We start from the raw sequence: 15329 nt of genomic DNA, 5'->3' as shown, positions 1-15329 counted from the left end.
CAAGAGTGCTGAGCACGTGGCATGTAGCTGAATGGAGTTGGAGGATTCATTTAAAACTCACCACCACCACCACTCTTGTGAATCAGAAAAATTTTCATCAGGGTGCAGCTGAATGACTTTGGTTAAAGATATCCACGTCCTTGAGTGAAGCTAAAACACCTTGAAATCGAAGACACTCAGCAAACCAGAAACGGGGAGAGAATAAGTACCCTTGTGAGCACTGGCCTGGAACAGGTAGGTTGAGGGGCTGGGTTGTCGACTGAGCGAAACCTCAATTACAGAGTAATTTAACATACACCCAGGTACATTATCACAACTCCATAAACAGCTCTTCAGAATTAAGTAATTTCAATCTGCTTTCAATGCGGTCTGTCGCCCAGAGAATTTGATATTACCCGACTCAGGTTAGGCGGCACCTTGCTTCCGAATCCTCGTCTTTGCCATCCCAGAATGGCACAGGAGCCACGAGCCAGCCAGACATGAACACACCTGTGTGGCGAGAGACAGAGACCCAGCCTGGGACGATGCTGCTCAGCTGAGCACGAGTACCTGCTGGGGCAGCTCTCCCGGGGCCTCCAGCTCTTGGCACCCCTGGGCACTGAGGGGCCCTGTGACCTCTCAAACACAGCATGGCTGGACTTCTGAATGAATGATGCCGGGGAAGGCTTGGCCCATGTGACCAGATGGCTGGAGACAAGCAGGACCATCTAATGAGCTCTCCTGACAGGTCAGTGGTAGCCATGGAGGGGACCCAGAGAACTCTGCCTGCCAAGACACCAGGCCCTGGATGTTCCCAAGTCCACATTTGTCTATTTCCTCCCTCCCTTTCCTTACTTTCAGGATCTGAGCAGTTTGCATCACTATATGGGAAGAGAGCACAGGCCCCACCTTGCAGAGGCCCTAAGTGATTTCTCCAAAGCCTCAGAAGTGCTAAACAGCCCCTGGGCCAGACATCCTGTCCCACCCACAGAATCCATCACCTCTTTACCTCCTTAGCTGGGAGATCCCACCTGCGTGGGCCATTTATCTGAGGAAGACGTCAGAGCCTGGCCACCAAGCACTGTTTTGTGAACTCCTACACCTGTGATTGCATTTAGTCTTCAGGACCCCGACTTGGGGAGGGGATCCTCTACCCTCATTTCCAGAGGAGCCAGTGGAGGCCCTGAGGGGTTTATGTCATGTTCAAGGTCACACAGCTGGACAGGATGGGACCAGGATTCAAACCCAGGCATCTCCTGGAGTTCTCTCCGCTGAATTGGAACCAAATGGAAGAAACCTGCGTGGAGAAAAACCACACAGGGATGATTTTCTTTCTGTGATGCCCCAGAGTCAGCCAGGGGCTCCGGCCCTCGGCCCACACCATCTGTGAGATGCAGAATTCTATCAGCACTCGGGAGGAGGAAATTCGGGCCACAGCCCATCCCCTAAGACTGTGCTTGACCCTGGAGAATCCTTTTTTTTTTTTTTTCAGATTATCTTCCTGTCTCAAAAAAGATTAATGTTTTTTCCCCCTTGTTTTCATTTTTTTTTAACAAGGGTAAATACTTCAAGGGTAAATATTAAAGTGCTGAGGCTTCCTGGCTCACAAAGACCAAAGCTCTTAGGAAGGAGATGAACCATTCTTCCCAAGACAGGTTCCCCTACATGCTCTCCACTGCCACCTTCAAAAGGGTGCTGGGCACACACACCAGGGTGGCAGGATTCCTCTGGTGATTCCACTTCTGGATGTCACTACTTCTCCTTTTCTTGCTTTGCTTGGCTAACTAGAGCTCTCTCACTGTGTGCGCGTACCTGTGTGTGTGCCCGTACCTGTGTGTGTGCGCGTATCTGTGTGTGCGTGCGTACCTGTGTGTGTGTGCATGCGCATGTGCGCGTGCGCATGTGCGCGCAGGGAAGGGTTAACTGTATTTCTCCAGGAACCTGGAAGTTAGCCAGGAGTAGATGAATTAAAATGGCAAGTTTGCTACAGAGGCCCAGGGACTCCTGGCATGAACCCTGCCTGTTATTTGCACCCCTTGGACACTGTTCATGACATTGTGTCACCAGGTACCAACAAGGCCACAATCCTCAGGCCTCCAAGGGATGACCAAAATAGCATGAGCCAGACCCAGCTGGACCTCAGCTCTGCCCCTTAGGACTACCCTCTGTTTCTCCACCTGGCTGTACGGGTTCTCTGATCCATAAAATGAGTTGAAATAAAACCAACGTGCACCGCTGCAATTAAGATAAAATGAGATAACATATGTGAAGGGACTTGTCTACATTTAAGGGACCGAGCGCATGGCTCATCACCAGCTGAATATTAAAATGTAGGGAAAATAGGCACTGAAAACAGTGCTATCCTAGGCTAAAAATAAGGATGAAGTTAATCCGGGTATGATAAAATCTGGGTAGCAGCTTACAGAGAGCGCCAACCCACCGCTGCCCAATGTGAAGTGCCACCCAGCACATCCCTTAAACTGGAGGAACAAGGACTGTCCAGAGCAGCAATGACCACTGGATCATACTGACAGACCTGGCCAGTGCCCCTGGGTCCAGTGGCAGCACTGACCACTCCCTGCAACTGAGGCTCAGCTTGCAAGGCCAACAAAGGATGAATCACTGCCTGAGCGGACACCTCTCCAAGCCGAGGCAGTGATGCCGTACCAGGTCCCATGCCCCAGCAGCCTCTGGGCATGACTTCCCACTCCTCCCACCCACCCACTGAATGGAGGGCGGCGTAAGGAAAGGATAAGGCTCGCACTTTCTGGTTCCCTCTGCCTGTGGGAAAGCTTCCAAGTGCAACACTAGCTCCTGTTTTCTTGGCCCTACTCTCTTGTCTCCAACTTTCTACCAGGCATATGCAAAAGGGCTCATGGACCGTGGCAAACCTGAGAGAATATCACCGTATTCTCTCAAGGGGCTCCCAGTCTGGCCTGGGAGGGTGGTCAACAAAGAGGCATTATAAGCCATGCAGGGGACAGCTCAGGAAATGACATAGTCACTGAGTACTTGAATGGTCCACAAAAGCCACTCTGTCTCACAAATCAATCTTATGGCAGAAAAAAAAAAAAAAAGCAAAGATATGAGCCTAATGCAATCAAAATGATGGCTTCTTTTATATATTAATGGCACTTGATGTAAATGAATTTCAAGATGATTTTTTTTTTTGTACTAGTTGTTTCGTTCATGATTGCTTAATTTGTTGATCTTTGGCTAAAGTGTTTGTGACATTATGGTGATGAAATGAATGCCTGCTGAGGCCAATAATCCATTCACTCGTCCATTATTCCACAGATGTTCACAGTCGAGCCTCCGGAGATGACTGCTGGTACAGGCTAAGAGAGAGAAACCATTGGCCAGTTCACGGGGTTCAACAGATGCAGAATTTATGCCAGGCACTGAGCTAAGTGGGAGGACCCAGAAAAAAACTGATGATGTCCCCTCCTCTCACAGTTACAACCTGAAAGGCGAGACAATAAAATAACCAAGGGAAACTCCCATAGCGGAGTGGAATAGGGAGTTGTGGTGAGGTGATAGAGGCCGACCTCTAAGAGGAGTCAGAAAAGCTTTCTGGGAGAAGAGGATGTGACATTTATGCCGAGACCTGAATGGTGACACACCACCAGCCGGGTGAATATCCATCTGGAGTCAAGATGGCCCGGAACAGAGAACTCAGCATGCAATCCTCGTTCTGGAGCCGGCCAGGTGACCTGTCAATGGCCAGGTGACTTGTCACACGGGGACCAGCAAAGACAAGTCAAGGTTTTTACGCCAACACATGCTTCCACTAAGAAAACCAACTCCAGAGCCTTCCAGGGATGGATCGATGTTCTTTTTCCCTTCAAACACACCAGGTCTCTTCCTACAACTGGTATAATAGAACAGCTTCATTATTCCATTCTCTAAATTATGCTATATTGAAATTTTAATCGGTGAGCATAATATTGGTAAAACAAGTGCATTCATACGCCGTTGTTGCTGGTGTAAATTGTCAAACTGTTTTTGTTTTGTTTTGTTTTGTTTTTTTTGCAAAAGCAATATTGCAACACAAAGAAAAATCCATAAAGATGCTCATATTCTTTGGCCTTCCAATGCTACCTCTGGGATTTATCCTAAGGAAAGAATCTAGTTCAATGGAATCAAAATGTTGTCTCCAGAAGAACTGCATTGAGGTGTTAATTGTTGTGCACCCAAGGAAAGGAAAAAAACAAAAACACCCAGAATTACCTCAATGACTGCAAATAGGGGGATTTTAAAAAGAGGAAAGTGCATTTGGTGTAATATTACATGCCCATTAAGCAATAACAGCACAGATTACACACAGCTTCAAAAATAAGCAGGATGCCCAGTTTCTAGAAATAAGCAGAAAAGAAAATAACACGTGTATCTTAATGGAAAGCATGTAAATGATATATCTCAAGATGAGCAAGAAGAAGACAATTGAAAAGAATCGAATCAAGGCCAGTGGGGTATGGGATTATTTATTTCAAAAGTCCTCCCCAAATATTGTCATTGGGTCAAATTTTCAATTAAAAAAAAAAAATCCCTCAGTAACAACCCTACAAAAACACGGCAATAGAATATCACCAAAGCGCAAGGACATCTGTTCATCACGACTTAAGTACAAAATAAAGCCAAAGCTGGAGATGTCCTCTGTGTTCCATATCCCACGGTCTTTCGCGTATGTATCCTGGAGGTGACAGTCAACCTTGAAGAATGATGCATTGTTGTGTGAGTTGGCAATAGCGCCCGTTATTTTTTGTGGGGTGTTAGCGGAGGGAGGGGGAAGCAAATGGAGACTCCTGTCTCTGCTACCCACTGAGGGGAAAGGAGGTAGCAGATGGTGGGTGGGCTTTAACTCCTCAGCAGCACAGGGCTGCTATAGGGCAGAAGAGGCCCAGTGTCTCCACCACTTGGGGTAGAGGTGCAGGCGGGTGGCACTCACCTTTCACGATCAGCTCCGCGTAGTTGGACACACCAGACCCTCCGTCTGAGCGGATCACACAGCGGTACTTGCTGACGCTGCGCTGGGCAGTGTCTGCCACACTGACTGTTGCTGAGAAGCGCCTGTGGTTGACCACACGGGTGACCATGAGGGCCGTGTCTCTGCCATTCCACTGCTGCAGGACAGAGGAAAAGAAGGACGGAGAAATCAGCGTCACAGGGCTCCCTGGTGACCTCCAGCATGTCCCACTAATGTCAACGGGTCTCCACCCTGGTTTGTGCTAGGGATCGGATCCAAGAATATACTTGGCTAATGAGCTGATTCCCTGCTGGGAAGAAAATGAGGAGGGTGAAGAAGACAGAAGAAAAAGAGAAGGAAGAAGAAATCCTTCCGTTTGCCTCTGCTCCTTGCTCAACCTGCATGTGGCATTGGCCATAATCCTTTAGCTTTCCTCCCTCCTATGTCCCTTCATCCCTTAAGCAGAAACCACTGTATTCCCCACAGACAGGTTTGGGTAGATAATGAAAACCCAGCCCACGTGGAGTGACCCAGCCCCACAGTTGGCGATCTGCTATCCTACCTGGAACCTCTGGGCACCACCTATACCATGCTGTCACTATGGAGAAGGGCCTTCTCAACACCTCTCCCCTGGCCATATGTCCTTCCCTCTGCCTGGAAAGCCCTGTCTCCCTAGGAATGCACCAACTCCCTTAAAACCCATGTTCAGCTCCCCACCATCTTAAGTAAGCCCCCCTGTCACTCACCATCTGAAAGCCATCCAGGTCTTCATGGATAGCAAACTTTCCCTGCATCTTTGACTGTGAATGCCCCCCCATTGGAGATTTGAGTCCCCCAAAGGGAACCAAGTTGGAAAATACTTCCAAAAATCAAGGTAAATAAATATGGACTTTCATCTTTAGCATCCTGAGCTCTAGATGCAATATTCTGAGTTAGACTAGGACTCTCTCACAGTCACAAGTTATGGTCACAGGGAAGGCACACGCGTGTGAGAGCAATTTGAGGGAATGTTTATTAAATACCTAGTTCGTGCCAGACCCTGAGCTGGGTATTTTTCTACAAGCCTCCTTTTTAATCTTCACAGTCTTGTTTGAGGTGTGTATTATTGCTGCGCTTCTCAGAAGAATTCAAATGTCAAAGAGGTTAAATAAATATGTAGAGCAAATAAGTCCCTCATCCAGGCTTTCCAACTTCAAGTCAAGAATTCTTTTCTCTAAGACCTTTTCCCCACTACCTGCCTTAATTTATTTTTTTTCCTCCAAGTGAAACTAAGCATTTTAATTGTCTAACTGGATTCACAGGGAAATCTGGTGATTTATGCTTCCTATGCCCTGAGTCTTCCCGGATGTGATCTTCATCGCTTCCTACACGGCTTCAACAGTCGCACCATGCGCATGACCTACTTTCCTCCACGTTATCTTTCAACCTGTCCCCCTCAGTGACATGTCAGGACAGAGACACAGGAGCAGGTGCAGCTACCTGCTCGGCTGTGAAGCCGACCTGAGCAGTGATCATAAAGGCAGGAAACATGAAGGAGCCCCGACCCCCACAGGAGGGCAGCTAGCAGAGACCTGCTCAGGGCCAGGCACAGAGACTGCAGGTAACATTTCCCTTCTTTTTTTTTTTCACATTCTCCTCAAACATGTATCACCCTTATACTTAAAAATAATCAAATAAATGGTATGTTTCAAAAGACATGACAGTAGGAGAAGCAGCCATGTCCCCCTCCCACACCAGAAACTACTTAACATGACCAGGTGAAATGCAATGTAAAAGGAGGGGTCATTAGGTTGAAATGGCCATCCAGCCTCCCCATGCTTGATCCGTGTTTGCAAGAGATGATGCCACTTGGATTCAAATGGGAGAAGTCACCAGATACCATGGGCAATGGGGAAGGACCAGGAGATCACCCAAAGGAGCCTATGTTACCCATTTCTGGACAAGGCACTGCAGGCCACTATGGGAGGTACAAATGAATGAGTCAGGACACTTTGGGGGAGATTTTCCAGCCTGATTTATTTATAACACCATGAACATGTTTCCTTTCTTTTTAAAGCTAATATTGAGGATGCACTATTATGTGCAAAGGGTTTTAGATGCTTTTGCATTTACTCCTCATGCAAACGCCTAAGGTGGGCACACTTCTGAGCGCCATCGTATATCTGAGGATGCTGAAGCTCAGAGGTGTAGAATGGCCCAGCCAAGCTGGAGAGCTGCAGAGCTGGGAGGTGGATGGAGGGTACTGGCTTTGGAGCCTGCCCTCCAAACCCTGTGTGTGCTGCTCTAATCTGCCCCATCCCCCGTCTCCTTGCGCACCCTGATTTCCAAATGTGGGACAATATGTGCAAAAGGTGTGATACCAGGGTCCACCTATTTGCCACCAGGTTTTTGACTGGGGTAAAAAAAGAGGGTATGGAGATAGGAATGCCATGTCAAGGATGATTAATTAATTAAGCGAAACTGCACCTGACCCAACCATTAGCCCATGAAGCACAGCTTGTGAACAGCCAAGAAATCCCGGAAATCAGTAAGGAGAGACTGAGTGTGACACCCCGACGTGGGCTCCACAAAACATGGCATATGCAGGGAGAGGATAAGGAAAAGTCCTAAGGGGGAAAAAAAGAAACCTGAAGGAGCCAGGGAAGAATGGCAGAAAGAAACTGGGACATTTGGAGAATTTCCCATGGCACTGGAGGTACAGAGCGGAATCAGCATTTCAAAATCTCAAGACCTGGAGGACGGGCTTGAAAAAATAACCCAATGAGCAAAGAAAGCAAAGATGGCAAGAACTGGAGGTGGACAAATTCATTAAGAGAAAACAGACAACTAGCTACCACAGAGGAGCAGAGGCTCCTAAGGAAGAGAGTCAAATGAACAAAACGCAAATCTGGTGCCAAAATGTATTAGGTCACCTTTCTGGACTAACGTGAGAACTGAATCTTCAGACCCAAATGGCAACTTGATAAGCTATATGGAAACCCACAACATTGAGGTTCACAAAGACATTGATTGTTAAGGATAAAGAGAAAGACAAAACTTTATAAATAAAAAAAAAAAAAAACAGTGTACAAAAATCTGAAACCCAGCATAAGACTCCTTTTTGTCCATTGTTTCCAAATCCAAATTGACCTCCCCTGGATGTGACTGGCCCACCAGTGGTCACATGTGGGTTCCCAGGAGGCTACAGTCAACTCAGCTCTCATAAGAGGACAGGGACAGAGCTAGGGAAAGACAGGGCAGGGGTTGCTAATACAAAATAAATGAAGATAAACACCCTGTATGTGTAATCTTAGGCAGGAAATTCCATTTCTCTAAGCTTTGGTTTCCTCATATGTACCATGGATTTGATAAGGATGCCCAATTTGTGCAGTTACTGTGAAGAACATATGAGAAGACATGTAAAGCGCTTAGCACATGAAGGCCACATTCTGGTGTTAGTGAAGCTCTCCAAATTAGCCATGAAACTAGCAATAAATAAATAAATAAATAAAGTGTGACAGACAGGATAACAGCCCTTGAAAGTCAGCCACCTCCTCATTCCTGGAGCCTGTGAGCATGTTAACTTACCCGGCAAATGAGACGTTGGAGAAGTGATTGAGTTAAGGATCCTGAGATTGGGAGGTCGTTTTGGATTATCCACCCAGATCCAGTGTAATCACAACGATCCTCATGACTCCAAGAACAAGGCAGGAGAGTAATAGAAAGAGGTATGGGGCTTAGGGAGAGGTGGGAGGGATGCAGTTTTGGACCAGAAGCCAGAGGAGTGGGCAGGAGCCAAGGAACGCAAGCAGCCTCCACCAGCTGGCGAAGGTAAAGGGGTATATTCTCCCCAGAACCTCTGGGCCATACATGTCCCATGTCCCAGCTTGATGTCACCCACTGAAGCTCATATTTCCCTTCTCACTGCTACAATTTTAAGGAAATAAATTTAAGTGGTTCAAGTTGTGGAATTCATTAGGGTAGCAATAAGAAATGAATACAAAAAGACTGGTTAAGTGCAAAATATTCATTTTTCACAGTTAGCCTAAATTTTATTTTGATGTTGCCTCCAGTACTACTTATCTTCTTAGTGATGTCAGATTCTAGGAAGACCAGAGAGGATTAAGTGCATCGCCTGAATGATGCGTATTTTTCAGTTCAGCTCCTGAACCAAGAGCCTTTCTCTCATTGAAGGATAGGAAATTGCAGGTTGTCTCATAAAATCTCTGGAAAATAGGCTTTTTGATAATCACACTTGTCATATTGGGAGCAGACAACAGCAGGACAGGGACAAGCAGGAGGGCCCAGAGTCACGATAAGAAATAGTGATGTGCTGGACCATGGGCAAGGAGAAATGGAGGTTACATTGAGAGGGATGAGCCCAGATGGGAATCGCCTGTGAGCGCAGCTATTTAATACAAGGCAGAGAAGGCCAGGCAGGTGCTGAAGGCCAAGGCTGGTGAGCAGACCCCAGAAACAGATATCAGTGGGATACTAGAAGACCAGGGAATCCATGCTCAAATGGCAAGAGGCTCAGATGTCATAATTGCTATGGCCACACAGAGAAGGAATTTAAGCAGACTGGATGTGCAAGAAGCACAGGTCCCAGCCATCATCCCAGCCCCACATAAAAGGTACAAGAGACAATTCAAAAGAAGAAAACAAGGGGAAGTTTGAACAAACAGGAAAAGGCTCAGAAATCCAGGTCCACGAGCAATGGAGCAGGCTTGGGTAGGCAGTGGGGAGTGGAGCAAGCAGGGAGTCCCTGCAGTTTGAAGTGTACCCTAACTCAGAGACAGGGTAGAAGAGGAAAGTTTCCCCATCCACAGCTAAGGGTACAGCTCAGTGGTAGAGCACTTTCTTAGCATGCAGGAGGCCCTGGGTTCCGTATCCAGCACTGCAAAAATAAAAAAATAAAATAAAAAATCCCTCTATCCCCCCCCACTCCCCATTATGGATCAACATCCACCTATCAGAGAGAACATTCGGCCTTTCGTTTTTGGAGATTGGCTTACTTCGCTTAGATATTCTCCAACTCCATCCATTTACCTGCAAATGCCAATAATTTTATTCTCTGTTAATGCTGAGTAATATTCCATTGTGTATATGTACCACAGTTTCTTTCTTTTATAAACATGCATAAAATTTATTATTCATAAGAAACAGATGTACTGCAACAAATTAAATTTTTTTTTCTGAAAATGATAAGCCCTAACTGGAACCCACCAGGAATGCCAAGTTTCTTTATCCATTCCTCTCTTGAAGGGCATCTACGTTGCTTCCGCAGTTTAGCTATTGTGAATTGAGCTGCTGCGCTACATTGGGTACAATCAGATAAACGAAAGGTTGTGCTGCAATTGTGTACAATGAATCAAAATGTATTCTGCTGTCATATATACCTAATTAAAATATTTTTTTTTTAAAAAAGATTCCCATCCAAGGTGTCAGGCTGCATGTAACTGTCAAGGATGCAAATGACAGGGTGCTAGGCATGAGGAAAGGCAGTGAGGGGAAGTCAGAGACCTGAGAAGAGCTAAAGACAAGCAGGACACAAATGAAGGCATAAGGAAGCCTGGGAACCAGGCTACCAGACCCGGCCCTTACGCTCCACGCTGGCTTGTGGGCAATTTTCTTGGCTCTGTTTTTCTGATATAAGTTTACTCTTCCTTTGAGATTCCGGGGCAGGCTTTCTTCCATTTGTGTCAAGCTTCTCAAGCCCGCCTGTCTGGTGCTCTAAAGTGAAATCATCATCTCGCCTTTCTGATTCCGAGGCAACTGAACACATTTCCCTCCTGAGAGCAGCCCTGAGACACGGCAATTTATTGAGTGCTCTCCAGAGAAGGGGGATGATGGATGGGGTGGGGAAAGGGGCTCAGCAACCATGTGGTGGAAACAGGAGGTGAGCTTCAGACTGGTCCCATGGAGAGTCTAGAGCGTGAAGGGAACCCTAGATTTGATCCCACCTGGAGGTGAGATCACTGTTTCAAAATCCAAAGTGAGATTGACAGCCAATGCTGTCAATCATGGGTCCTAGCTGGCCAGCCAGGGGAAGGAGGAATCCTCCCATTTGACTGAAGGCATTGATCAGTCAGAAGACAAGGTGCTGAGAACGTGGAGACACTGGCTTAGAAGGAGGATCCATCAAGGGCAGTAATACCACCCATTCTACCTGGCACAGTGAATTACATATGGCGTCTCCTGAAATCCAATAAGCCACTGCCAGGAAATGCATTGGTACTGTATTTCTGAATCTATTTTTGTTTTAAACAGAGCTGGGAACTGACCTCTCTGTAGGACACTGGCCACAGCAAAAAGCTCAAGTGCCCTGCAATCAGATCACTTGCTATGCAACGTCAGTATATATCCCTTGAACAAAGAGTTCATGAGTTTGACAAATATTTTGTTCAATTTAGGATCTATCTGAGCATTAATTAAGTAAAAGCCACGTTAACTAACATTTTTGAGGGCTTACTTTGTGCTAGGCTTGGCACTCACCGACTTACAGAGTAGCATTTACTTACTCTTAAAATCCCTCGGGAGGTTCTTCTCAAAGGGCAGACACTGGACCAGCTGCATGAGAGCATCCAGGAACTTGTTAGAAATGTAAATTTTAAGAGAATTCTAGGGCTTGATATCCATTTGTGTATGTTGTTTATGGGCACGGGTAGTCTTAAGTTTTTTCTCCTTCCCCTATTCTATTATTAATCACACTGGAAATGTACTCATTATTTTACAAAACAGAAAATGAGAGCGTGTGGAGTGTGGAAGGTATAATTTCTGCCCAGAGGAATTTACAGGCTGGGCAAAGATTCCAACAAAACAGCAAAAAGAGTAAAACATAAACATAAAGTCGAGCACTGAAATAGCATCCTTCATGGGGGGAAAACAGGGTGGGTGTGGAAAGAGCAATCCTCTTAAGAACAGTCGTGAGCTGCGGTTCTCAAAGCGTGGTCCCCAGACTGACTGCATCAGCATCACTGAGAACCAGCGTGAATTAGAAATGTGAATTCTCTAGCCCTACCCTGGGCCTCATAAATCAGAAATTCTGGGTATGGGCCAGGCCTTTTTGTTTGTTTGTTTTAACACACTCTCCAGATGATTTTAAGCCTGATGAACTCTGAGATGGGTCCTATTAATATTCCTTTTTAACCAAGTGAGAAAACAGGCAGAGAGTAATGCACCTTAGAGTTGCTTCAGCTACTGCGTATAGCTCCCTCGGAGACCTTGTTAAAAATGCAGATTCTAATTCAGCGGGTCTGAGGCGGGGCCTGAGGCTCTTCACCTCTAGAAAGTTCCCAGGTATTATCCAAGCTGCTCGTCCATGAGCCTTACTTAGTAGGAACAGCACAGCCTATGTGACTTGGCTGAGTGGCTGGGTTAGGATTTGGCCCCAGGTAATCTGATTCCAGACAATGGAGCTTTAATCACATCACCTATCTACTCTCCAGTGCGTAACAGAACAGTACAGTCACACTCTACAGCTCTGTGAGAGTACAGTGTGTGGTGTTCCAGAAATTCCCTTGTTTTCCTTTTTTCTTCTTTTATTTTTCTTTCTGCCTCTCCTACCACCTGCCTCTCCTCATCTGGTCAATTCTCTTGTGTTTTCAAGAAAACACCTAATGCCTCTTGCAGAAATGACTACTCCATAGAAAACAATTTGGTAAACGCTGTGATGAATGCTCAGATATGGACCTTTGTGGAAATCCTAAATGTCACTAAGGCAGAGATACATGTGTAAGAAGGGATAAGGTATCTTCCCATGCATGCACTTGGCTAAAGATCTCTTAATAGAGTATTAATACAATATTATGGCACACCTGATGTGCTAGCAGGCTGGATGAGGTTTTCTAAACACATTTTAATCCATCTACTACAGTCATTCCCAAATTTCAATATTCATCAGAATCACTCAGAAGGCCACTCAGGAGGTCTGGGGTGGGGCTGGATAATTTGCGTTTCTAACAGCTCCCCAGGTAATGCTGCTGCTGCTGCAGACCTTGGCCTGGCTCTGGAGAACTTAAGGCTAAAGTCTTCTTCAGTCCCTCAATGAACTGCAAGGGGCTAAATAGCCCCATAAAACACATGATATGAAAACATTATTTAAATCCAGGACCACTTCCTGAGGTTGAGCAATTAGCCACTGCACCAAGGGTGCCCAGCCACAGAGCAAGAGATGTGGCACCCAAACCCAGACCTTGCTCTAGAGGTGACTAAGTCTCCTTGAAAAACAGTGGCCTTTTCCTTTTCCCAGAGTCTCTGTCTGCTTACCAAGGTATATGCCCACTGTACTTCATCTGTCCTAAAGGTGAACCTCTATTTTCCAGTTCACCTATCAGGAATGGGACACCTGTCCTAAAGTGAACAAAGAAATTTCAAAGCATCATCAGTGGTACTACCGAATCCTACCTTCACCCCTGTTTCTCTCACCAAAGCAAGAGTTGCCTTTGAAATCTCTCTCTCTTTCCTTTTCCTTTCCCTTCTTTCAGATGCTTGTCTCTCTCTTTAAAAGCAACCCTAATTCCACCTTCTTGGGCTTCTTCGTTCTGCACAGATATGTCAGCTTGGTTTGAGAAACACGCTCCATGGAAAAATAGGGCCCATAAATACCTACACCTCAATCTTCCTGTCCCTAGTGCATGCACATCTTTCTGCCCCTACCCCTGGAAAGAACTCTGTCTCTTCAGGCATCACCTACAGGGGAAAACAAGAGATGTGTCTGATGCAGGGAACATCTGCTGTTTTCCTACTACCTGATTATCTATCAAGGGATCTATAATGGCCTTGCCATTTTGCAATTCCCCATCCGCTCTCCTCCCGTGTCATGACATTATTCCCTTCACAAAGAGATAAGATGTAGCCTGCAAAAATGGCTATCATTATTTCAGAGAGAGCAGGCAGCCCTGCAATTGATTTGTAATTGGCAGAAGTGGGAACATTACTGTCTTTAATGAAAGGAAACTGTTTCTGGTTCCACACAACAGACATTAGGCCTGCTTTATAGGAGATATTCTAATACCCAGTCCACACGGCTTCAGTGTGCTGGTTAAGCTTCACATGAAAACAGATAAATAAATAAAATAAAATCAGGCCAGCGTTTCCAGCTGAAGACTATTCTGATTGCTCCAGGAATCTTCTGACCAGAAAATACACAGGTGAAATTTCCACAATATCTATTTGTAATGAATATTCATTTCACTTCTAGTCATACCATTGCAATGGTATGACATTTGGAAACTTGCTAAAGTCTCACCCATTGATTCTCTTAAGAGCATATTTGTGCCTTTTTGGCAGTCTCCAAAGAATAGCTTTTGATTATTCTTTATTAAAAGTTAAAAGAAATAAAAAGTCGACATAAATCATTTTTGATTAGCTTGTGCTGAAACCCCTCCAAGGGCCCATGCATGCATGGCTGAGGGCTCATTTGGTGCTGATTTCTGTGTTTAAATCTCCTGCAGAGAATCAGGAGGGGCCTGGCATAAGCACCACAGGGAGCCCTAAGCCCTGAGCAAAGAGGATGAGCAGGTGGGAAAAGGGCTGCACATGTGCCATCTCCCTGGAGCAGATCCTCTTGTCCACATCTAGCTCTACTCTCAGGGCTCCACTCAAAGGCCACCTCCTCCATGGCCACTGCTCCTAGGCAATCCTCCCTACATTCCCTGCCCTGCCCTCGTCAGCCCCTGGTTTCCTCCTGGCAGCATGGTCATACTGCAATGAAGTAGCTGTGTGAGCAGATGCTCGATGACCGTCTTTGCCACCAGAAGGGAAGATGCATAAGGACAAGAAGCAACTGGGCTTCATGTCCATCCTTCTCCCAGCTCCTGACAGAGCATGGGGTCCCAGATGAACAGGGATCAAATCCTGGAGCACATAAGTTGAAGAAGGGCTGAGAAGTGACACCGAGAAAAAGCAAAGAGAGAATAAGTAATGTGAGGGGAAATCTCCAGGTGAGAGTTGGCCAGGGGTGAAGACACACCTAGCCAGAGGTGAAGGTGCACAGGATGGGGGAAAAGAAAGCTGGTAGCCTGCAGCTACTTGACCAGATCAGCCCACTCTGCTCTCCTAGAGTATACCATCAAACTTCAGTAAGCCTTGGTTTGGCTCGACAAGTCCTTACATCTTGCTCAATTCTTTGTCCAGGATGCTAAGTAGCAATAGTTTCATCAGAAACTGTTAGAAGACATGAGATTCCTGAGTCAGAAACAAAAGACTTGTTATTCACCATACAGCAGGTGAGGTGAGCTTCATGTTTGCATCTTTTTGTTTGTTTGGTTGTTTGTTTTTGTTCTTCGTGGGGATGATGTGGGGGCGAGTCAAGTTGATGTTTGCAGTAGGTCTGTAGCATACATAGATGAGGAACTTCTCTTTAGGAGAAGTTCTACACAGTCGGTGGGGCTCACTTTCTTTA

At 46.0% G+C, this 15329-nt stretch overlaps 1 protein-coding gene across 9 annotated transcripts in view; it reads right to left on the bottom strand.

Moving 5' to 3' along the window:
* The window catches only part of PTPRT (protein tyrosine phosphatase receptor type T), a gene marked incomplete at both ends in the record, with an annotated part of 1075443 nt that overhangs the window by 684883 nt on the left and 375231 nt on the right, over positions 1–15329 (bottom strand). For all 9 annotated transcript variants that reach the window (XM_081292389.1, XM_081292384.1, XM_081292383.1 and 6 more), the window contains one exon: positions 4928–5102. In XM_081292389.1, coding sequence (XP_081148515.1) covers positions 4928–5102 — 175 coding nt within the window. The remainder of the gene's footprint in view (positions 1–4927; positions 5103–15329) is intronic.

The sequence above is a fragment of the Spermophilus citellus genome (genome assembly GCF_964194105.1).
Source record: "Spermophilus citellus genome assembly, chromosome: 4".
Classification (NCBI taxonomy): domain Eukaryota; kingdom Metazoa; phylum Chordata; class Mammalia; order Rodentia; family Sciuridae; genus Spermophilus; species Spermophilus citellus.
Note: the sequence above shows the minus strand (reverse complement) of the source record. Positions and strands in the feature narration are given on the sequence as shown.